This window comes from Tauraco erythrolophus, chromosome 8 (genome assembly GCF_009769465.1).
Source record: "Tauraco erythrolophus isolate bTauEry1 chromosome 8, bTauEry1.pri, whole genome shotgun sequence".
NCBI lineage: Eukaryota > Metazoa > Chordata > Aves > Musophagiformes > Musophagidae > Tauraco > Tauraco erythrolophus.
Window position 1 is genome coordinate 3,870,637 of NC_141472.1, and position 25,474 is coordinate 3,896,110.

At 41.4% G+C, this 25,474-nt stretch overlaps 1 protein-coding gene across 1 annotated transcript; it reads right to left on the reverse strand.

The window, feature by feature from the left end:
• Window positions 1–1,377: 1,377 nt before the first annotated feature.
• RBM44 (RNA binding motif protein 44) lies at window positions 1,378–12,756 on the reverse strand. Its single transcript, XM_086615839.1, has 13 exons — window positions 12,658–12,756; window positions 8,398–9,621; window positions 8,210–8,268; window positions 6,129–6,303; window positions 6,023–6,048; window positions 5,056–5,128; window positions 4,642–4,744; window positions 4,172–4,303; window positions 3,383–3,456; window positions 3,214–3,287; window positions 2,538–2,904; window positions 1,647–1,792; window positions 1,378–1,525 (listed from the first exon to the last, which is right to left on the reverse strand). Exons 1-13 carry the CDS (start codon window positions 12,754–12,756, stop codon window positions 1,378–1,380), a joined length of 2,700 nt encoding a protein of 899 aa, XP_086471965.1.
• Window positions 12,757–25,474: the final 12,718 nt, after the last annotated feature.

Genomic DNA, 25,474 nt, shown 5'->3' on the forward strand with positions numbered 1-25,474 from the left:
CATGTATCTGCAGTCCTGCAGAAGTCAGTCAGTAGATTAATACGAAGACTTTTCTTTTTTAAATTTTATTTGGATTCGCAGAGGCATCTCTAACAGCTCACAGGACAGTCAGATGCCAGACTTAGGTTACACTAATCCTTTCCAAATGAACTCAGCCAAACATGGGTATCGGTTGAGATTCTTTCACGCTCTTCTTCACCCTGGGAGGTATAATCTTATGCTGCATGTAAAACCCTGCTGAGATGACTGACCTATAAGCATTTATTTGTATATTTAACTTATCTAGGGAAGCTTTTCCAGCCCAGGTTTCTGCTTCATCTTCCTGGGCAGAATCCTTCTACTTCTATCACAGTTCTGGTATGTAATGCATAGCAGTTCTGTTCAAGTTGAGGCTGTGTTGTGGTTTACTCGTGATAGTAACTCATGCATAGGCATCTGACCAGGAGAATTTAGTCTGATAAGCAACATTCAATGGGTGGGAAAGATATATGGATATGGAAAAGTATCATCACAAATATTACTCATCTTGGAAGTGGTGGTATCGATTAAAACCAAAGTAACTCTTCAACATCCTTGAAACAGGAGCTTTGAGACCAAAATCAGAGCACTGAGAATCTGGGGCAGTTTCAGGAAGAAACACTACAGAAGAATAAATATCATACAGATTGTGTTTGTGGGCAAAAGTGAAGCTGGAGCATTGCTAAGAACATACGGAACAGTGCAGGAAACCTGGCAGTGGCACTACTGGGGTCCTTAAAGCAAGCTCAGCAGGAGAGTGAAACAAGCACCAACTCAAGGATGTCTCCTACAGGACAATACACACACACATCCTCAGAATTCTGGGCTGTGGTTTTAGCATGTTCAATTTGCTGCAGCTTCCTGCAGTACCCAGAGCTGTGTCATCACGCAAGATGTCCTTTAACATTAAAAAAACTAAAAGACATCAATCTTACCCCGTTTAGATTTCTAGTCCAGAACTGAGTCTCGTACATCAGACAGAAATGATCAATTTTTAAACCAAAATTGAGTCTATTCTGGGATTTCTGATTTCTTTACGAACTGCTACGTAAGGACTGTCCATTAGGTGTCAGCTTTGTACAGAATATGTATGACGACGTTCTCCACTAAGTTAATCAATAAACCAGTTTGCATAATAAACCCCCCAGTATACCAGGTTTTATAGAGTACACAGAGCTAGCAAGTCAATCTGTTAACAGATGTTCTGCAAAACAGCTAACAATCCTTAGAAACCACTTTCAGTGGATTCATTCAGGTACTTCTTAAAGTGCTGTTAACTTACTAATCTCGTCAGGCTATGTAGCTGCACAAATTCAAATGGTTTTATTTCAATATGCTCCTGTAGGCTGGAATACTCACTTATTTACACTGCTTTTCCCATCCACAACTGGGTGTTGATTTTCTCAGAATGACAGACGTCCTTTCCACAATAGAACTGATGGCCAAGCCACTCAGGATCCCTTTGTTGTTTTTCCTCACCTCCAGCACAGCAGCCATAATTTTGTCTCTATATGAATAAAAGAAATAACTGCTTGCACCACGTTTTGTGCAACACATTTAGCACTTAGCTACCATAGATACTGGATCCATTACAAATCAGGGCAGAAATGAAATCCAAATACTCTCACCTGCTAGCCTCTGGATGAATTTCTTGAAGTTTCTTTATTACTTTACCAAAACTGCTCAAGTTCAATGTATTAGGAGAAAAAAAAGCATCGTGTGAATTAGTGGAGAAAGGAACAGATGTTTTCTGCAAGAAATTTTCTTCAGTACCCTAGAATTGCATCAAAATAGCCAAAAGTGAATGGGTTAAGTATTGCACAAGTAAGACGACCTATCTTTACCACTAATAAATATTCTTGTTACGGAAAAAGAAAAAAATAACAGATACAGATTCAGATCAATAAGTTGTTCTACTATAGCCAGCCATATTATCCAACCTGTAAACTAGAAATAAAACTACTACATGCATTTATGTGTAACAGACATTCCTGCTACGTTAAATTAAATATCTAGTTTATGAGAGCAACACCAGCAATTATTAACTTTGCCTTATCCTCCAAGGACCAACCTAAGCAAATATAAAATACTGTATTTATACACGGGCATTTCTTAATTTCTATTTAAAAATCCCAAGTTTCCCCTCCAGCATCCCAGAATCTTTCCTGGATAAAAATCACAAGACATTCAAATAAAAAAAAAGCGTTACAAGTGGAAACTCAAAATAGAAGAGCAAGATGAAAAATCCAGGGCAAATGGCTAGGTTCCCAACTGGCTTCGGATTAAGAAAAAGAGATGGAGCATCACAATTTGATGCAGGGGCAAATGAACGGTGCTCTCACTCTTCTGCAGAAACTTATTAGAGACACATAACATGTTTTTCCTATCCTAACATCATCCTATAGATACTGAATGTAACACGTTATGGGACAAGAAGTTTTAACGCTCTTAATCTGCCACATAAAGGAGCCTTAGTAGTAATTATTTACCTTTTGATTAACTCCAAGCAAGCATCGTACCGAATCTTCAGTAGATGATTTCAGTGCAGAGCACTTTGTTTCTGAAGGTACTTGTGTAGAGTCAGAAATTTTGGAAAAAGTTATGGGAAGGAGATGCATTTTCTCAGAAGCAGAGGTGGTGTCAGGTGCTTTCACAGACTTGGAGGCTGAAGTGAGGGTTTTATCTTGATAATTTCTTTGACTGTTACCAACAGGTTGGATTTCATGACAAAGCTTATTTGTAAGTACTTGGGAAAAAGAATATTTATTCTCTGATGAAGTATTTACAAGTTCAACACTTAGTGGTTTTCCTTTTATTTTTTTCTGGTTCATTTCTTCTCCAGCTAACTTTGCTTTATTAGTGTCTTTAAAGGGAAGAAATGCATATCTAAGGCACAGAAAAAAAAAAAAAAAGGAAAAAAAAGGAAACTAAGTAAACCACAAATTACTAAGAGTAAGAACACATGATTGTTCTCTTCTTTTGAATATTAACTGTATCTCCATTAAACTCCACAGAAAATTTCAGACTCCTTAACTTCTCATAAGGTGAGAAGCTGTCTGGAATTACAAGTTACAAGTACCTATCTGTATCTACATTAATTACTGAAACAAATTAATGAACTCCCCCTCCTCTCTCCCGTGATCTGCTCACTTTGACAAAAAAGAAATCTGAAACAAGTAAAACATATTAACAAACCTGTAGTTATTAGAATCCGCAGCAGTAGGAGTGTCAGAAACCTGGTACTTCTGGAAATGTGATCTTAAATCCCCCTACAAAACAGAAGCATATTTGGTTGCAAATGTATGAAAGAATTCAAAAAAGAGGCAAGACGTTACTACTACTGTGTAAATAAGAACAGGCATACCTCCGACTCCGAGGAACTCAGGCCACCAACACAAATAGAAGAACACTCACTTCCACTCTCCGTTATCTTCACTTCTAATAATAAACGTAAGAAAGTAAAGTGTTATTAACTATTTATGTTTCAGTCCAAGCTAACATCTCTGTACATTTCAGAAAGCGCAGATGGAAAACCTTTAAAAAACCTAAAAGAATGAAAAGCACCTTCTAAGAGAAAATGAGTGTCCTGAGAAGCAGAACAGTTCAGTTTGTGAAACCTCTTTTCCCTGAGTATTTCCTGAGGTTTGAAGAGGCACAAGAGGTACAACCAGAGAAAACACCAGTCGGAACCAACAGGTTCCAGTGCTAAAGAACGGGTACTGTATGCGAGTCCCCACCACGGAGCACACAAGCTCTCTGCTTCCCACGCACCAGGACATTGGATCATGCCTGTCACCGGGACCCAAGTCTCCAAAGGCAGGCCATTCCCAGCTGACTCTTAAGAAGCCTGAATGGGGAAGGACGCAGAAAGAGGAGGAAGAGAAAAAAAGGAAAGATTTCCAGCTACATGATTGGCTGGAGATTTACTAAATTGAGTTTAACGACTGCAGGTAAAGTCTTAAAGGAAAAACGTGGATGAAAACAGCTGAACATTTGTACAAGCATTCACTGGAAGTCAAAGAAAAAATAACTTTGAAATCCCAGTTAGCATTTTTTTTTCCCACGTTTACTTATGCTTGTAGAAAGAACAGAATACTCAAATAATAAACAAACATCATTGTTAGATATGGCAGCTTAAAGCACACAACCTCACCTCTTAAATCAACCGTGTCTTGGTTTTCTTGTTGCTCTTTTGTTTCTTCAGACGTTACTGAAAAATCTGCTACTGTCAAGTCCTCTTTAGCATCAAACCAGTATTCACTCTTGTCTTCATTTTTCACACAGCCTTGACAGTTGAAATCAATTTCAGTGTGTTAAAATTCAGACCGTGGTTTGTCACATGAACAAATATAAAATCTCTGTGTGCTTAAGAGCATTCCAGCTACCTGCATGACTTGGTACTACATCACAAAGAGGTGACATATACTACTTCTCACTTCTGATTTAAGCAGCAAATCTGTTTTTTCAAGATGCAAAGTATAATATAGAGCTGATAAAATGCTATGCATTCCATCACAGAAAAGACAGTCGAGTGTGCATATCTATGTTTTACACAGCGTTTGGGTTTTTTCCCCAACAACTTAACTAATAATTTAGTGTTTGTGCCAGAAGCAGATTGCTTACCACGTTTTATATCCTGATCTGGAAGCTGTTCTGCAAATGCCTTGGAGGAAGTAGAGTCACTTGGCTGGCTGCCACCAGTTCCACACACAGTCTGTGGGTTGTCCTACAAACATGTTTCAGTCATGTCACAGCACTGGCACCTGATTGTATGTTATTTTTCTGACCTTCAGAATATTGATTGCTTAAACTGGTAAATTCTAAAAAGTTAACCTACTGATTGTCTTCAAGAACCTCCAAGTCATTTTATTTTGAAAGGACAATCAAAATTGTGGTCACATCAGCTGCATTTGTGCTTACTGGCAGAGGATCCTAGCTCGAGCCCTGAACGCTGTGATTGTATTTGCATATACCTAAAAGGAGACTGTGCTTCACAAAATTCACGTCTAAGAAACTCAGTAATGAAGAAATCCCTACCATGTTGACAGAAATCTTCCTTTCTTGTAGTTCTGGTGCTACAAAGTCACCTTTCCTTGAGCCTGAAACAGAACTAACACAGATCCAAGAATTTAACACAAAACATGTCACCATTTTAAATTCTACAATGGTATCAAGTACTCTGAAATATTAATTTAAATCTTTCCAAAAAGCTCGCAGTAAAATAAATAAAATGTGTTTAATAAATCCTAGCTTAAATGAGAACCAAAGTTTTTTGATACTTGTATTTTATAAAAGCATTAGTTGCAACCTGACACAAAGCTTTCTGTGCAATGTTTCCATGTATGCCTGTACAATTTGAAATCTGTGCAATTTTTGATTAATTTTACTAACACTTAACAAGAAATTTGAAAAATATCCCGTTGTTTACCCGATGCAGCAAAAACTTATTGCCAATTTTTTTTAATCTCCATTTACATAAAGTAATTGGACATAGTTCTTGAACAAGCAAAACCATATGTCTGCCTGAAATATGGAGCTATTTTTCTATCATTCTTCATAACTGAATGATAATCTTAGCAGAACAGATGCTTATATGCCTAATACTATCTTTGCTGGCAGCAATGTCTTTTTGTTTTGATGGGGTTTTTGTTGTGTGGGGTTTTTTTTGTTTGGTTATTTTTTTTTTAAGACAGATAGCATTAAGATTAGAGACAAAGATTTTAGTAATGAAAGTAGAGAACCAGGAAAATTACCCATAAATTGAAAACTTTTCCTACAAAGATAGTAAAAATACAACTCCATAGTTTGCACACTAGAAGATTACAGAGTAAAACTTTCTTTAAAATAAAATCACTGTACCCAAAAGGGCTATGCTAGTCTTTCAGCTAAACAGTTTGGAGCAACAAGACATCTTGAAATACAAAAATTCTAAGTTTAACATCTTTTAAACTCACTTCTTACTTATTTTGAACTTTAATAAATACCACAAATGAGGACTACTTACACATAGCAAAGATCCTCTCTGAACAACTGCCAAAAAAGAGAAGATTTGTCTTAGTTTTCTGGAGAAAATAATTTATATTAAAATCAAAAAGCAATTAAGAAATTACCTTGCAGGGGACATAAGAAGAGGAGATTGGGAACAACTTCATCTCAACCGATAGTGGTGGAAGTTCATTTAAAGGTGTGCCCATTTCAATTTTCATTCTCATACTGTTGTAATTCTTTCTTAGCTCTTTCAAAACCAAGATGAGAGATGAACGTAATTCACTATTTCCATTAAATCTGTCCAAACATGTATAAGAAAAGAAGATCAACTTAGACATTTCTTTTATTTTACTGCTTCCAGAACGGCCCAAACATTTGACAGCGTTTAAAGATTCCTCAGGTGAGTTCCAGGTTCGTTCCAGGGCATGTGCTTTATCAGCTAGAGACTCTGTGATCACTACCCCCTTCCTGCCTCATCTCGTAACAATTCTGCACCTCCTTCTCCTTTACCATCCTCCCCAGCTCCCCCTCTATGCATCCCCTCCCATCCTGAATGGATTCTCTGCAATATTCCTCCTGTACAGAAAGACATTCCTGGAAACAAACAGTATTTTGCTAGGGCTGTCAATGCTACAGAAAATTTTAGACTGAAAATAAAAACTTGGCAGTTACAAGAACGTGTACAAACGTCTTTTGGGCAACAATGCTAATTATAAACACCATTCCAAGCCATGGGCAGAATACATCAGTAACATTTAGCAATTAATGCCTTTTAACCAAGTCATCCGTTTCATTTAAAAGGACGTTGAAGTACGTGCCTGCTAAAACATATGTTTTCTTCCAAAGCCAGTTTGTAAATCTTCAAGCAGTGCTGATAACACATCCGATAATGAGCGTTTAGAATCTGCAATTCCGCTTCAATCGCTCTCTGCAGTATTTTTTGACAGTAGCTTGATGCAGAATTCTTCACAGCTTGTTTGTCAATGCGCACTGGCCTTTAAAATAAGAATAATAAACAAAATCTTAAAATACTGATTCAAGGGCTTCAAATTCATTATGTCTTATTTTGAAACAAGAAGCTTTCCAGCAGCTATTTCTGTTATGACTTAAGGAAAAAAAGAAAAATTAAATCAGTTCCTCCTGTTTACTACACAGAAAAAAATTATGTCTTACAGTAACTTCCACATTACAATCAGCCTTAACTGATAGGTGGGAACTGCACAAGCACCATCATAATTTCTGTTCAAAAAGTGTGGTTTTAAGAACAAAAAGAAACTTAGCAACTCCAATGTTGATCAAGACGCACTTATTTGGTTTCCACAGTCACGGAATAATTTAGGTTGGAAAGGATCTCTGGAGGTCTGCACTACAAACCTCTTTTCAAAGCAGGACTAACTTCAAAATTAGCTCGAGGTCTTAGCTAGTCCAGCTTTGTTGCTGGGTTTGGGTTTTTTCTTGTTTTAAATCTTCAAGGAAGGAGACAGTACCAACACTACTCTCACTGTAAGAAATTTTTATTTTACACCTGCTTAGAATTCCTCAAATAGTAACTGTGGGCTCTTGCCCTTTCAAAACGCACCTCCACAAAGAATTTAACTCCATCTTCTTGGCAACCCACCACCAGATTGCCAAGAACTACAGGGAGGTTCCCCACATCCCCAGCCTCCCTTCTGAGCTGACCAACCCCAGTTCCCTCAGCTCTCCCCACACATCAGGTGCTCCACCAGCTCCCTCACCATCTCGATGGCCCTCTGGTGGGCTTTCCCCAGCCTGCCAATCTCCTTCTTGCACTACAAGGCCTGCAGCTGGAGATACCTTTCCAGATGCAACCTCACGAGCACCAAACTGAGAAGAATCAACACTTCCCTCCATGTGCTGGCTGCACTCTTGCTAAGGCAGCCCCAGGATGTGGTTTCCCTTCTTCACCGTACTGGAGCACTGCTGACTTACTCCCGACTTGTTCTTGGCCAGCCTGCAACTGCAGACCAAGGCTGCTTTGGTCTTTGTTCATCTTCAGGAGGTCTTCATCTCCTTCTCACTTGCCCAGGGCTCTCTGAAAGGCAGTCTTACCCTCTAGTGTAGTAGCTGCTGCCCAGCAATCTTTCAATGCCATCAGTTTTGCTAAGTCACAGACAACTTTTCAATCATGAAAAAATCTTATCCAGCATGTAGAATTCCAAACGAAAAACAATTCATGACCCACCTGTCAGTGCTTATCTTTAAATCACTGCTACACAACTCATTTTTTGATTCTTCTTGTTCCTAAACAAAAAAAAATAATTAAAAGTTACAGCTTAATGTTTGTATAGACAAGTTCTGAGCAACTTTAAGTTAAAAAAGGTCTATATATCAAAATTGTTTGGTTGTGGGGTTTTTTTTTTCCTAAATTACCTGAATTTGTGAACTTCTTTCAGCTGTTACAGTACTGCCATCTGAGTGTTCTCCCAGCATCTCAGAGAGCTGTGATCCAGTTTGCACTGTTGTACTGGCTCCACATGACCAGTCTGTATTGCAAGCAACGTCTGCACAGTTTTCCCAGCGCAGTCCCACGGGTCGAGATTTGTTCATCATTGTTATCTCTGTATTAACAGCCCTGGACGAGAGGCAAACCTGAGCACTGGTACTTCTGCTTGTTGTGAAGCAAGGTCTGAAATCACAACTCGCAGCAACAGCCTGGTTAACCGTAGAGTCACTGGGAATGTTTTTCAAGTTTTCACGATGCTCCGAGTTCACACAGCTGGTATTTCCACGGGAGGATTTATCTGCAAATTCCACCTCGAAAAAGGGATTCTTGCTAGTGAGAATTTCAGAGACTGGGAATTGCGCTTCAGCATCCTTTGGAGCGCAGTCAGTGCAGCTGGCACCATGCAGGCACGCACCAGATTCTTCCCAACTGTAGACATGAGAGTCCTCTGCACGATGGCAAGATTGCACAGCTACTGCAGGGGCCCTTCCCCTTGCTGACAGCAAAGGATTGTCTTGCCTCACTGAGATGCTGTGAATGTGTCCGTCACTCTTCTCAGACACTTCTCCACTTGTAGCTGTTTGGGGTGGCAGCGTGCTGTCAGTCAGAGGGATGTCTTTCACCTCTCCATCTCCTAAACCGTCACATACAAGCAGATTTGGACGGGCCTTTTCTTTACTCCCACATTCACAACTTTCAAGTATACTTCCATAAACAGCACTATGATACTCTGTCTGTTCTTCCTGATGATCACAAGTCACACCATTGAAATCTGGTAGGGAGTTCTGAAGCAGGTAGGGAAGCTCTGGCTTAGGTCCTTCTGGGCAGGTCTGCTCACCTACACCATAGTCAGAAGCAGGACAACAACCTTCTGACACATCAAAGAGATCTTGTTCCTTTGCGACTCTACGCCCTGGAACTTCATCAACTGGATCTATCGGCTTTAAGGTTTCAATTCCTGGAGTTTCCCTTTTCTGAGAAGACTCACTTGAGCTATTCCTATCATCAAAGTCCTCATTAGCACTGAGATATTCCAGCTGTGAGTCTTCACCTAAATGGCTTTGTCTGCAGTCATCACACACCCCACAATTAAAGTGCGTATTGTCACATGCCCTTTCCACCATTTCAGCTTCTTTCTTGCTCTCATTGACCTGTGCACAGCAAATTCTCATTCTCATTTCATTATACATTTCAATATCTGTGTTTAAAGATGAACTTAAATAAGGTAAACTTTCCTCTGGTAACTTAAACTCTGAAACATTGACAGAACCTGCCTGGCCAAAATCAGAATGGTTCGCTCCTGCTGCAGTGTCTCTGACGAGCATGTGCTCAGCTTCCTCAGAATAAGCAAAAAGATGTGAGGTCTGATGGAGGCATCTCCTTTTGCTTTTAACATCACTGTTCTTTTTTAATTCCATGGCATGAACACTGAAGTCCTCCTCCTCAGAAGTTATCCACACAGCTCACTTCTACTGCAACCTCTCAAAGTCACCGGCTCGTCTCTTCCTATCAGTTTCTCACCTTAATAAAAATAAGAGAAGTTCAAGGTATACAAGAGGACATTACTGTTTAAAAAAAATAAATTAACCATCTCATTACTACATACTGCACGCTAGTATAGAAGCTAGGAATTACACAGCATGTTCTCAAAGAAATCCTAAGAGATCAGGGAAGGCTTTTAAAAGAATTTGCTCTTCTTGCTTGTGTGATTTCGGTTGAGTAAAAGCATCCTCAGAGACCTATTTTCTTAACTCTTGGGCAAAGTTTCCAGCCTCTTACCACTGAAGCATTTCTTGGCTGAATACCAGAATCCCTGTTGATAGGCAGTGAGCTACATATGCTAACTTCCTGGCAGCACACAAGGTTTTTCAATGCCTCTACTGACTTTCAGTCCCATTGCTGACATTATGCTGGATCCAGTGACCACAAACTGATCTCACATCATCCTTGACTGTACACTTGGCCTGTAAGCACTCCTTGCCACAGAAAGCTTGCAGCCTCTTGATCCAAGACCAGTATATTTACTGTAGGGAACACCCTCCAGTCCAGGAGCTATAAAAATTTTAAAAACTACTTAAATGAGTGAAGAGGTGAACTTAGAGCTCTGTGCCTTCTGAGAACTAAACCCCCTTCAGATGTTGGACAGGGGGGAAACAGAATGATATTCCTTTTAATTCTGGGGAAAACAAGAAGAAATAGTTATCAAGCACGGTACTGTAAGAAAACCTGGGAATCTTTACAACCAAGAAGTGCAAGACATAAGGGAAAGTAACAAGATGGTTTCTTAGATCGGAGTGCTTCTTTTAGCTACAGAAGAAAGCTGGACAATACACCAAGCCAAAACAACACACCTGCTCTGAACCTGCAACAAACTGAGTTTTATAGCAAGCATGAATGAAAAGCAGAGAAAAAGCATACAGGGATGGAAGACGCTCTTTCTGAAGTTTGTTTCTTATAAACAGTTGTCAGTTCTTCTCTGCCTTCCCCTAATGCTCAGAACAAAGAGAGGAATACATAGAAACGTTGAGACATATTTCTCACTTAGGTATACTTTCTATACTACTGAAATGAAACATAACGATCTTATGTTATAGTCACAGGTCTCCAAGCTGACTATAATCTTACATAAAGCACAGCAAATTACAGTCCTGTCTGTAACTCTTCCTCCTGCAAGGGCATGCAGACCAACCAACAGGCCCATAAACTGGGTTTCACATGCTTCTAAAGTCATAGGCCACTGGTTTATCCTCCAGAGGAGGTTTCCAGCTCGATGAGACACCAAGGAACATAAGGAACCGAGTGAAGTACTGAAGTGAGACATGGGCTGCTGGTGGAGCATGAGGGGAGACTGGAAACTCAGGCCTGTTCCTTGGCTGCTGCTCTGGGATTAACATACAAGTTACATGAGCTCTGTCCACTCCAGATATAAAAAGTGTGACCTAGGCCTTGTATCTGCACAGGAAGGTTTGCAGAACGGACCTCTAAGAGATAACTTCATGAAAGCCCTTCCCCATGGAGAAAAACACCTTATACCTCTAATCTGCATGCAGTCATTCTCCTCCACTAAGGACCAGCATTAAAGTGACATCATTTAAAATCACTTAATAAAAATCATTTACCTCATTTAACAGAAGTCATCAACAGAATTCAGTCACCCTTCAAAAAAAAACTTACCATGATTACATTATGCACTTCTACAGTTATTTTTGTTTCAAAACCACTACCTTTCTTTTTACAGTGACTTTAGCTTCATCTCTGTGCTGGCTTTGGCTGGGAGAGAGTTAATTTTCTTCACAGTAGCTACAATAGGACTGTGTTTTGGATTTGTGCTGAAAAGAGTGTTGATGCCTTAGTCATTGCTGAGCAGCACTTACACAGAGTCAAGGTCTCTTCTGCTCCTCACCCCACCCCACCAGTGAGCAGGCTGGAGGTGCACAAAACGTTGGGAGGGGACACAGCTGGGACAGCTGACCCCAGCTGACCAAAGGGATGTTCCATAATACCACATGAAGCTGGAGGAAGACATTTGGAGTGATAGTGTTTGTCTTCCCAAGTAACGGTTGTGTGTGATGGAGCCCTGCTTTCCTGGAGATCGCCGAACACCTGCCTGCTCATGGGAAGTGGCAAGTGAATTCCTTGCTTTGCTTTGCTTGTGTGTGCAGCTTTTGTTTTACCTATAAAACTGTCTTTATCTCAACCCACGAGTTTTCTCACTTTTACCCTTCCAGTTCTCTCCCCCATCCCACTGCCCGGAGAGCGAGGGCGGCTGGTGGTGCGCGGCTGCTAGCTGGGGTTAAACCACGACAATCTCCTAACTAGAGTTTCGAGCAACTATCGCTGTGAAATGAAAAATCTTGCTGTTAACGCTGCCGAAGCACACGTCCGATGCCTATACACAAATTACAACGTGTTATGACAGCGAAGTGACTCCCCCCCCCCCCTTTTTCCCTTTAAGAACGAGTTAAAAGCCCAGAACCACACCAGCTCTAGGCATGCCCTAAAGAAGTAACAAAAACCTCCTTGTCACCGTTCTGGACGCAGCCAAGCCCGTTAGAAACCAGCACCGACACTGAAGCGCTGGTGTCGGTGCTCAGGAGGAAGGCGGGAGCCCTCACAACACCCTGGTGCCACACCCCCCCCGCCCAAAGGGAACCCCCAGGCACGGAACTGCCGCTCGCAGCACTCACCTCGGCTCCAGAGAAGCCCGAGTGACCTTCCTGCCGCCTCAGCGCAGCCCGCTCCCCCCCGTCAGGCCTCCGCACCAGCTCCGAGCCCCCGACCGGCATAACCGGCCCCGCCGCCCCCACCCCGGCCGGGCGCCAACGCTCCCGCGGAACACGCGCTCAACAGCCGCCGCTCCCCGCCCGCGCCTGCAGCCCATTGGCTGCGGCGGGCGGCGCTCGAGAGCCTGATTGGCCGGCGCGGCGCCTGCGGCCCGCGCGTGCTGCTCCCGCGCAGCCGGCAGCTCCCTGCCGTGTCTCCTCAGAGGCGGTGAGGAGGTTCTCCTTCTCCTCCTCCTCCTCCTGCTCCCTCAGGGCCGGGCTCTGCCCAGCGGTGTGTCGTCTTGTGCGGTTATTAAAACCGACCGGCAGCTGGGAGTGTATTACAGGCGGTGGAGATGAGTGCTGCGAAGTGGGGAACGTCACCCCGTAAATGTACGTGTTATTTTGACAAGGTTGGTTCTAGCCCTTACTCCTCCTTTTAAGCACATCCCTATAAAGTTCTTAATAAAAGTGTGCAAAACATGGCTTAGCTGCCTAAAACAAACTAAATCCCAAGCCCATATAATTCGTTGTTTAGAGTATTTAACAAAGCAGACAAGCACTAACCTCCTCCTCAAAAATGTGGCTTCAACATTCAGCTACTTTATCACACACAAAGATTTCTACTGAGAGCATGTCCTCAGTACATTTCATGTAAGTGATCGCTATGTGACAGCGCCCATGATCAGCACAAGATGAAACTGAATCCTAAAACTCACAGGTTTTTGATGAACCTGGTTCCGTCCTGTTGTAAAGAATTCTTCCTGGGAAAGTTACTATGTGGTTTAACTATACATTCACCATAAATACTTCTTAAGTGGAGGATTAATCCCATCAGCAATGCCATTTAGATTTCTCCTGATGGGACACTGTCTCTGTCCATTCCCCTGCCTCCGCAAACACAGCCTGCCATCAAAACGTGAGTATTTTGGGGTATGTCTCAAACCACTGCCCTTAGTCACACAAGCCCCTGCCTTTCTACATTTTACAAGCAGGGTTGCTCACGTTCGTGTGTCTGCAGTAATATATTCAAAAGGAAAATGAGCCTGTTACACCAGTATCATCCAAAAAGTCTGTATTTTCCAAGAGAACTTTTACCAGTAACATCATGACAGACCACTCCATAAAAACTACCCGAACAAGTGACATTTTTATTGGCGAGTTCTGCTAATGGATTTCCTTTTCCACACTCGTATCTCCTAACAGATCTGATTTAAAAAAAAAACAAAACAAAACAAAAATTCAGGTAGCATTCCATTTGCAAACAATAAAGTTATTTAACATTTAAAAACAAAACAAAAGATAGCATTTTAAAATACAAATTCTAGGAAACTCGTCCTGGTTCCCCCAGGAGCTGTTCCTCACCAGGCTGCCACCACCTCGGTTCCTCTTTGAGTCAGCGGGCTGGGTACCGAGGATCTCCCGTTTGGAGCTCAATTAAAAGGACAGGGGCATGTGCTCTTATTACCGTTGAAAGCCCTGTTGTACATTTTTCACAGGAAAACATAAAACAGTTTGCAGTAAACCAACCAGTACTTTTTCTTCCCTTATTCTAAAGCTAAGTCATACTGAAAGTTAGGGGGCAAAACCGTGGCTTCAACATTCAGCTACTTCATCACACACAAAGATTTCTACTAAGAGCATATCCAGGTTGAAATACACATCTGATTTCTGTCATGAGGGTAATGCTTATGGGGTGTGAGATGCAATCCACATCGAAATAATAAACACATCACTTCTTGATGAGCAAAGTATTATTTTTAACCTTTTGGACCAGCACTTAGTTGCTAGGCTGTTTCTCCTCAGTCTCGTCAGGAGAGACACTCTTCAGTGCTACCAGAAATAAAAAGATGACCAGTGGCAATCACACACCTTATCATCAGTTAGTAGGATGTATTTAGCACGTTTGTTTGCATTCTGAAAAACCATTAGTTTATTTTTTAGGGCCCAGAGGCTTTGTACACCAGAAATTACATGAGTCGACCACAGAAAATTGTAAATCGGTATCTGCAGCGATTTTGAGGTATTCCACAAGAAACCTGGCACTGCACCTGAATGTTCCTCTCAAACCAAAAAGAAAGAAAAAGAGCACAAAGCCCTAGCTGGAGTGGAAATTTCATTTAAAAGATTTCTTTTAATCCCCATGTTCCACCACATTTGATCAACAAGGACATACTTCCCCAGGGGCACAAAAAAAGCCACCTTCATCCTTTTCCTGGAATACTGATTTCAGTCCTTCATTCCTAAATTTCCATGTACAGCCAGAAGAGATTGAGAGAAAAGTGTTATTTTCTAGCCAAACCAGAGAAACACATTCAGACACTGTTTTTGGTTTATTTAATTTGTGAAGGTGCTCTAAGAAGATACCAGTGATCCCCTTAATGTTGAAAATAGCAGCGGTTTATACTCTAACCTCCAGTCTGGGAGGAAGAGGCTGGGGAAAGGCCTGGACCGGAAAGATCTGGAAAGATCGGAAAGATCTGGACCTAGCTTTTCTGCTAGGGCTGAAGGGGGAAGGACAGCTTAATTCGTCAGGGAACTGCTGTTCTCCTCTGAGTAGTACATTCAGAACAATTCCCAATAAACCAGAGCTGTAGTGCTAGTTGCATATAATAAACTGCCTGCAACATTTTTATTGGTTCTGTTATTTTTCAGGAAAAGTGGAAAACCTTTACAATGACCTTAGAAGGAAATCATTTGCTACTTCTGTACTTGTAGAAAAAACCATAGGCAGTAATATTTTCTAAAGTGCTTCTTTACTCATCAGTTACTTCTTTAAAAACCAGACTTGTATGTTGTACCGGCATAGTTTCCTAGTAGTTCATGGACCAGTAGATAGTTTCTGATGTAAAAAACCCGTTAGATACTTTGTTTAAGCAAACAACAATTGCTTTGAGAAATGCACCGAAGTGAGTGATCCAAGTGCAAAACCCACCACTTCTTAAAACACGGCCTTATGCTGGTTTATTAATGCAACTTTACATCCTTTAAAAGTACTTTACTTCAATTCCAAGAGCAGGGATTAAATAATACAAATAAAAGTTGAAAATTCAATGAAGCTATTGCCTATTTACCCTGAAATAAAACAGTCTTATGATTCGAACTGGTGCAAAAATCCCTCCGAACACCTTTGTTTTATTGGCAAAGTCATTTAAGGTCACTTTTGCTTCCAAGACCATCTTCTTCCATGGTTTCCACTGAAGGAGTTTTGCTTTGTAATGGCTTGTGGTTCCACAGTGATTTGTAAATGAAAAACCTACTACGAATAACTCTACTGTAGTCACTAAATTACAGATACTGTCATGAGAAAGTCCAAAACTTACAGTGTTTTTTATTCAATTTTCAGCGAGACACAAAATTCCAGTCCAGTTAAAGTGTTTTCTTTGAAAGCCATTTTAAATGGCAATAAATGGCTGCTGTGCCTTCTGGATGGAGAACTTATCGCGATGCCCAATGTGCTTCTTACACGGTAGACGGATATTGTACTTCAAATGCACCCAAAGAAGGGTGTAGAAGGGCACAGCCCCTGCGGGCACAGCCGTTTGGATCAGCTACTCCTACGGATATAGTGCAGCAGGTTTGAATCTGCGTAGAGAACCGCAGCTGGGTGGCACGTAGCAAACGCTGGGGTTGTCTGTTCTCGGAAGGCATGACACAAAGCATCCCAGGCAGCAGGAGGCAGAAGCATCTGCAGTGGTGTTCCGATTCTGTCAAGTAGTAGTAGCTTCCATCAAAAGGTGGTGGTTACTGCTGGGACAGCAAAGCACTCCGGTTGGCTTTCATTTTTTCCAAGCGTTTTACTAGATGACCATTGCTGACTTCAAGCTCCTCGGTTTTATCCAGTGCTGAACGAAGCTGAAGGAAGGAAGCAGAAAAAGCCTCTTAACTTTCGCAGTGTTTTCCCTTTCCAAAGGTAAAGCAAGGTTTGGAGTTACCAACACTAACTGACCGTATCGCTGGGATTTCCTTACAAGATCAAGCAGCTGAAAATTCCTATTAGTAGAGTTAAAAGTAGATGATGTGTAACTACCCGTGCTGTTGCTTCGAAGGCCACACACACACAGGTATTTTCTAAGCATGGAGCCAAGAATCCAAGGTATTTACAAAACATTGAACAAATGGCTCAGAGATTGCCTCAACTTCAGAAGCATGGATGCTCAGTGATGATCTGCTGGGTGACATACGCCTGTCTCACTGCCTGGCTTTTATGTTTCTGGTTCCCAGAACTACAGCCAGAGCTGTGACTTTGGTGCCTTAGTTTTCCATAAAACCCACCAGAGGGTGGGGTAGGGAGAGAGGAGTGATATTTATAGGCAGCATTGCAGGAGGAGTATTGAGAAAAGGCAAAGAGCCACACTAAAAAACACACCTTCGGAGGCAGATGTGAAAGAAGCTGACAGACATTATTTAAGTTTGTTGAAGCAGCTACTTCGAGAGAACGTTAAGTTTGGTAAGACAAGTAAGGTCAAAATCATGGGCAGCTTGAAGATGCAGTGTTTTGGGACAGAGAAACATGAACGGAGTGTGGACAGACACTGCAATAACAGGCTGAACAGACTGACAGAGGAAGGAAAACGGGCTCCGTAAGAACAATGCGCATCCCTTCAGCACTGAAGTCCAGACTCTGAAGCTTTAAAGTTTAGACACTGGTAAGGTGTGGCACTGTGCTTAAATAACGACACCCTCAAATTAACCCTACAGCAGGATTTCCAACTTTCTACCGCTTTAATTTCTGAATCACATGTTCTAAAAAGACCAGTGACTTGTATTTACAAACCCAGAATTTTTAACATCCAAAGCAACGAGCCTGCAGGTGCAACAAAGGACGAGGACAAGTAGAAACAGGAACTCTTCAGCTTGATGAACATTGAACCACATGAATGTTCACAGCTGCAAAGGAGCACGCAAACCCGAGCATTTGAAGGCTGCTTGTAGATTAAAGTTGCACAAGAAGAACTTGAGTTTGCTCCAGAGAACCAACTCTGGTACAAAGCAAGGCATTACAAGTCAATTTAGGAAGGAATGGTTGTGACTACTACTCCAGTTTGAGTGCTGAAACTTTGGTTAAATGTTTAGAAGGAATAACTAAAGCAATTAAAAAAGCAGACGTTTATTCTTTGCTCTGCCAAGAAGGGTAGTTCCTCTCCTAAAAGGCACCGGGCAGAGAGGTCTCTCCCCACGCGGTGCAGTTGGCTTTCCGGAGTTACCTCTCTCTGGAGTTTGCGTTTCTCTGCTTTCAGTTCATCTTCTACTCTTTCAGCGTTCTCAGCAGCAGTTTTGTAGCGGGCTACCTGACCTTCCAATCGTATCACCTAAAGCAAAGGTAAAGTTTTTGAATTAGAAGCTGTACCAGGAAGTTACTCTGAAGCTTTATTCTTCCACTAGTAGTTAAGCAACAACTAGAAAGATTGCTCAATTTTCTTTAATTAAGGCGTATTTCGCGGGAAAAAATTATACACCAAGGAAGCCTGGCCGTGGTAACTTAGAATCATAGAATGGTTAGGGTTGGAAGGGACCTCAAAGATCATCTAGTTCCAACCCCCCTGCCATGGGCAGGGACACCCTCCACTACACCAGGTTGCTCAAAGCCTCATCCAACCTGGCCTTGAACACTTCCAGGGATGGGGCAGCCACAACTTCTCTGGGCAACCTGTTCCCGTGCCTCACCACCCTCACAGCGAAAAATTTCTTCCTTATATCCAATCTAAATCTCCCCTCTTTCAGTTTAAATCCATTGCCCCTTGTCCTATCACTACATGCCCTTGTAAAAAGCCCCTCTCCAGCTTTCCTGTAGGCCCCCTTTAGGTACTGGAAGGCTGCTATAAGATCACCCCAGAGCCTTCTCTTCTCCAGGCTGAATAGCCCCAACTCTCTCAGCCTGTCTCCATAGCAGAGGTGCCCCAGCCCTCAGATCATCTTCGTGGCCTCCTCTGGACTCGCTCCAGCAGCTCCATGTCCTTCTTGTGCTGGGGACTCCAGAGCTGAACACAGTATTCCAGGTGGGGTCTCAGGAGAGCAGAGCAGAGGGGCAGAATCACTTCCCTCGACCTGCTGGCCACGCTGCTTTGGATGCAGCCCAGGACACGGTTGGCTTTCTGGGCTGCCAGCGCACATTAACTTACTCCAGACCTTTTAGACGTATCCATATTTAATATGCTTCCAGCAACAAAACATACTTGACTAAATTTATCTTAGCAAGAGTATTGCTGACGTACTCTGGACAAGAACAGTCAAAACCGAACAGCTTTGTATAAAATCCATATATGCTACATCATATTCCAGGATCCATTTAAAAACTGTCAATCGCTAGGCATGAGAAAGTGTTCTGGAGAGCTCAGTAAGTGCCCTCACTGTACCTTTGTCTTTGAACATTTTTCCTTTGGTAAAGATGAACAATGGATTCACTCTTCCCCATACATAAATGAAAGCATTTCAGTCTTTACGACTTGAGTAGCCTGACGCTCCAACACTCCTGCTTCTTATTTTAAGGGAAAATAATCACAGTGATCACGATTTCATTTATCACATAATAACATACACTTTCTCTTTGCATTCTCACCATGCCTAAACAAACAGAACACGTCAGAAACTTACATTCTGCTCCAACGCTGTTATCTCTTGCTCGGACTTTGCTAGTTTAAATTTGAGATCACTGATCTGTCTGTTGGCATCTCCTAAAAGAATTGCAGATTTATCAGAGATGTCAGAACGAGCGTTAATAGTGTCTAACAAGTCTGTCACAAAATGTCCATGCTACAGGAATCTACTTGGGGCCCCGGTAGCGTAGCAAGCGCTCCCTGACAAAAAAGCACCCAGCAGATAGGTGCTATTCCCAGTCTCCTGATCCCCTTCTGACCACTCTGAAGGCAGAATTAATCCGGAACTCACCCCAGCTCTCCTGGGGAACTGAAGGGAGATTTCCAATTGCAATCTTGCTCAAACAAAGGCTAATCGTTCCCTCACCCCAACAGAGGTGCATGGCTGGCTCCCAGTTTGAAGCTCCCTGAGAACTTGAAGGCTCGTTTTTACTGAGAGCCATGTGGTTATTGCACAGATACATTTTCTCGCTCACATGCAGGATGCAAAAGTTGTCTTAAAATCAAAACGTAGCTCACTTTGGAGGTCAATCATGTGCATATCTGTCCCGTTTTCTAGAACTTCATCTTCTGGCTGTCTATTTTCCATCTTGCCATTCTTTTGCCTTTCTTCCAGTTGGCCCTTTAATTTTTTAACCTGAAGGACACAAAATAAATAGTTATTAAATAATATAAATATAAATAAAATAAATATAAATAAAATAAATAGTTAGTTATTAAAATAAGGGAAAACTGTGGCTCAGTGCTCAAATTCACTTAAGTATTATAAACCAAAAAAATTTTTTTTTTCAAACCTAAATTCCAAAAGATCTTTTGTTACAAAATAATTTCCTAGAAACTCTTATGGCAAATGACTCATCATATTTTAAGTATCAACGTTTATGCATAAGTTCAGGACCAAACATAATGAGTGGGAGATGACTGTTTTATTAAAAAAGCTGTGAGTTTTTGCAGGCACATTCATGCGAAACATTCTTAAAAACCCAAAACCGTGTGTGGTTCTGTGAAGTCTCAAGGCCAAGAACATAATCCATAAACAAAAGCACAGAGCACCCTGCAGAGAAACAGATCAGCTAAATTTTTTTGAATAAGCTTTGTATCTGCTATGGAATATGACAGTACCAGCAATAATTACTTTAATTGCTATTTATCCATCTACTGCAAATCCTCCAGGACCTCTTTCTGAATGGCCCACTGCCCACAGACCTAGACATCAGGAAGACTTACTCTTAGAGATAAAATTTGCTTCTACAATTTCTGGACCATATTTGTTTTTCCCTTGGGCTTAGCCAACCTGAAGTATTATTTTTCCGAAATAATTTTCACGGAGGAGTTTTAGGTGACTGAGGACAGCAATCTGCGATGCTCTGAGCACCGAATGTGACTGGTTAGCAACACGGAACAGGCACACCGGGTCCTGTCTTTCTTCCCCTATATCCTGAGTTAACACACAGGAGAAAGGCTTCAGAGGAAGAATCAAGTGGCAAGCAACGCTGCAAGCCCTCAGCAAGAGCAACCCAGCGTATGTTCTGAAAGGCAACAGCGCTGCTGTCCTATACACCAGGGTATTTTTATTTTTTTTTTAATCTCTACTATCCTTATCAGAGACCTAGCAAACACACAGCATTTCAGTTTCCCTGTGATTACCTGGTCTAGTAAGGATTCTCGTTCATCAATGAGTTTTTTCAGCCTGTCTGAAAGAGAAAACTGAAAGTTCAGTGCCGATTTGATCGAGCCGCGCGTTTCAGAGCGCATCTGACACAAGACCGAACCGTTAAGGTTAGTGAAACTAATGATGAAGGTAGTTATGCACGTACCACAGGAAACGAGGCCACAGCCAGGGCTGGGAAGGGGCTACAGCCAGGGGAGGTTATGTCATTCCCACAGAACATGCTTGTCACGGCAGCAGCAGCACCCAGCTGCATGCAAAGAGGCTAATCTTCTACGTTAGGTTAGCATGCAAGAACTCTAGGGTCAAACACAACTGCAACACAAAAATCTCAACAGATCTTTACAGTTGAACATAATGAAAATACTGTAAACACCTATAATCATAGCTAGGCACATTCTCAAGCACTTTAAATCTTCACTTTTTCACTAAACAGCATGGCAATGACATTTTGTGTTATCTCCAGTATTGTGACCGAAAAAAAAAAACCACATTTGCCCATTAAGTTATTTTTGTTTCAAACACAGCAGTCTGGTAAAACATTCTTTTCTCTTTAATCCTTCTCAGTCAATTCGACTGGTCAAACATCAAGCAGGCGATGGGCAATCTCGACCAACTGTTGTGTTAGACTGGAACTTGGAAGTGCTACAGTTCAGCACCCAGATGTGTGTGGCATTGATTAATAATATGCACACTACACAGTGAGATAACTGGAAAAAAGAAATACAAGTCAGTAACCAAACCACCTGGTTTTTTTTCTTCCCTATTAAGGGATGCAAAATGTGAAAGCATATTAGCAGGTACTCACGAATTTTTGTGTCACTAAAATTACTTCGCCTCATTAATTAAGAACCTTCGTTTGTTCAAGTACACCTCAACAGAAGTACACTGGAACATAGCATTCAGATATTTTACTAGAAGAGGATATATTTGACCTCAGACAGGTCTTACTCCACAAGTTCAACACATGTTTATTGCAGTTTTATTTAGTTTGCCTCCTTTGCCAACAAGTGGTCACCTGTAGAACCAAGCCATTGGGTGTTCAGAGTTCAACTCCACAGCTGATGTCTGGCCTGTTAATTAAATGGTTAAAATCCAAAGGTCACTCAAGAAAAAGGACTTGTTGTAAATGTAAGGAAAGCAGTTGACAAATTGCAGATAAAAGGCTGGTGGGCTTTTATCAGGCAAATTCTGTTGATAGACTTAAGTATTCCTTAAAAGCTTTAAAAATATCAACACTGTAGTCCTCATTCATTGTGAAATTCTGAACAGACCAAAGTCTTGGTGTTCACCATTTTTTTTTTTTTTAATTAACAAAGATAATAAAGAGTCTACAGTGAATCAAATCATGGAGAAAACCAAGTCTTCCAATGAAAGTCCCTCTATGTGGCAGACAGGTCCAGTCCATTAGTGAGTAATAATGTGGTAAGTCATTTTCCTCCTGGGTGTTCCAGGTCCCATCTACCAGCAGTCATTCTAGAGCATGGAATAAAACCTTTACCTTGGCTTCTGATGCAATACCCAAATACAGATCTTAAAGTGCCATCCCCCTCAGCAGGCCTATGCATTCATTTTGAACCTCCTCCAGTCCTATCCTTTTTTTTTTTAGCCATTTGTAACACACTCAACAGTTACACCTGAGCATTAACATGGAAAAACCAAACCAAACCAAACCAACAAACTACGTTTTTGTAAACTATCAAGAGTGTCAAAAATTTACACGTATAAACCTCTTTGAAATAGTAAAGCAATTTCACTATCTATATGGGAATGAAAGGAAGCTTAAGACAGAAATACTGTAAAAGATAAAAGAAAGGGAAGAAAAATAAAAGTCAATGAAGAAAGCAAGGAGAGCAAATAGCAAAAGAAAGGTCAGAGATATTCAGACCTGGAGATGGGGTTGGGAGTCACAGGTCAACAGAGATCAAGAGATGAAGTTACTAAGAACTGGAAAGAGAACAAGGACTGATGCAGAAAGAAACCTCTAGGCCACTACAAAATTAGCCCAAACTTATTGACTCCAAAGGGGCCAAATAATCCACCTTGATCCTGAAAATAACTTAGTCATGCACACAGCTAAGTGAACTTTCATTAGCACGATGACTGCTGTGGGGTGAAATACGCCTGCCTGAAGAAAGGACGCCTCCTCCCGTTTCCACCAGTTTCCCCCAACCTCTTTCACTGCAAAATGAATGTCAGCATTCTGGGATGAGCCTTCAAATCTGATCTCACCATCAGTTGTCTCTTCTCTCATTACGGACATCTGTGCACCCCACTGGGACAGACGACATGCTGGCAGCAGGATTTACAAGACCACACAAAAAATTAGTTTGCTAAAATTGCCATTTATGTAGAAGAGTTTCCTGCACATATAGATGAAGGTTACTCGGGTTTCACTTGTCTTAAAACCCCACACTAACACAGAAAACTTCAGCTTGAACAGATATCTCTGCAGAGTTGCCTTATTTTTGCATTTAGGAGACAGTTTTCCAACAAATCAAGGATCTGAGGACTTTGAGAACAGGTGAGCAGAAAAGAGCCATCTACTGAATTAGGACATGAAGCAGCCAATTACAATTCTCACCGGTAACAGTCATTTTCATTATTTCACATGTGAAGATACTACAATGAATAATTAGAGTGTGACATTCATCTCACTTACATTTAACTCTGGTAACATGATTCCCAGGCTACTCACTGCACTAATTCATGGATTTCATACACAAAAGGAGCTTAACAGAGGGCTGATGTCAGGAGCTGGGCCCTGGGGAGGCTTGGGAGAGAGAAGGACAAGGAGGGGTGGTGGTTACCAGTGTCTTCTGCTGTTGTCCAGGTCTATTTGTAAGTCAAATGACTGTTCTTGTTACCCTGATTTTGCAGTTGACTCAAGGTATTGCTAACTAGGGCGCTGCTTCAGTGGCATAGTTGACTTCACATTCCCTCATCAGCCACAGATAATGTCTCTTTCTACTTGGAGGGGAGCAGAGGGTGGGAAGCAGGTGTTTTTAACCGGAATGGTTTGCATGATGTGTGGCCCTGCAAGTAATTAATACTGATGCAAATGAAAGGGGTAAACTGTACTTGAAGGCTGGGAAGGCATCCCATGAAACCACACCAGCAGTTCCAAGCAGCTCTTCAGAACAGTTTGCAAAATCCAACTGCCAGATCGATAGCAGGTTGGATAATACTCCTGCTCCAGATCTGTCAATTTATTTTGAATCATGAGAAAACAAACAACAAAATATTGAGGAATGCCTTTGTCTTTTTCCCAGAAGAGGGATACTGCTGGGGACAGGCTGTTGGGACAGTGAATAAGCACGGGATTTAGAAAACACCACCCTGCAATACTAACTTTGAGAGGGACTAGAGGACTCTTTCATAACAATGGAACTATTGACCAAGGCCTTTCACTATTACTTGCTGAATAAGAAAGGGGAAAAAAAAGTTTCTTCAGCTCCTGCTTTTTGAAAGGATTTGAGGCTAGCTCTGAACTCGCAGTAATGCACAAACCTGGGCTGCAGGCTACATGTGAACAGAGAACCCAGCAAGCCTGTGGAGCTCTGGGGCTACTGAGACATGAGTCTTGTACTCCACGAGTGGTGCAGACTGTCCCTGCTCAAAAACAAAACAGGTAACGTAACAGCAGCAAATATGAATCTGGATTTTAGTTAATCTTATGATGTCTTGGTTTCATGTTAGACCATAAAAAGACTGATTCGGATATTTTGCTGTCTTTGAAAGTCAAAACCAACGAAGAAAGAGACAAGCTAGATCTTTTCTTGTATCTGTTAGAAATGCCCAAACCAGTTTTCGACTGTGTAACTTTACAAAAGATGCGTTTTCTAGGTAGCTCCTCCTGAGACCCTGTCTCTTTTCCCTCTCTAATGGCACACGTTTCACTCAATGCTAGCTGGCATATAATATTTAAATTACTGAATTTTGAATAGATCATCTAACAGTTCCCTTTATCTTCAAGGTGATTTAACTGGGAGACCTCGCCCTCTCCTTCCATGTACATATGCTCTGCGAGTATAGCAGAGAGAAATCCTTAAATGTAAACACTGCTACATAATAAGAAGAGATACTGTTAAGATCTATGACTTTTTAGATTAGCATTTAGTGTAGACCCTTAAGAACAACTGCTAATACTTACAGAAACCATACTGGAACTGCTGTAAGTTGGAGAGAAGCCATATGAAAAGAGTTACAGGTTTACACTTCTGTTATAGGCTTACAGTTAAAGGTGCCATCACATAGTAAAGGTCCTCAAACACCAAGGCTGCCTGTTCCTACTATGACAGCTCTTCTAGCTATGTAGCACAGCACAATAAATCTAACAAAGCAAGCTGCAGAAAAATGTTTTTGAAGTTATATAAGTAAATATTTATGCAGGTTTATAAACAGGGCTCTGGACAGGCAATTTAAAGTATAAAATATGTTTATTTCAATTATATACAGCTCAGTACATTTTGATATA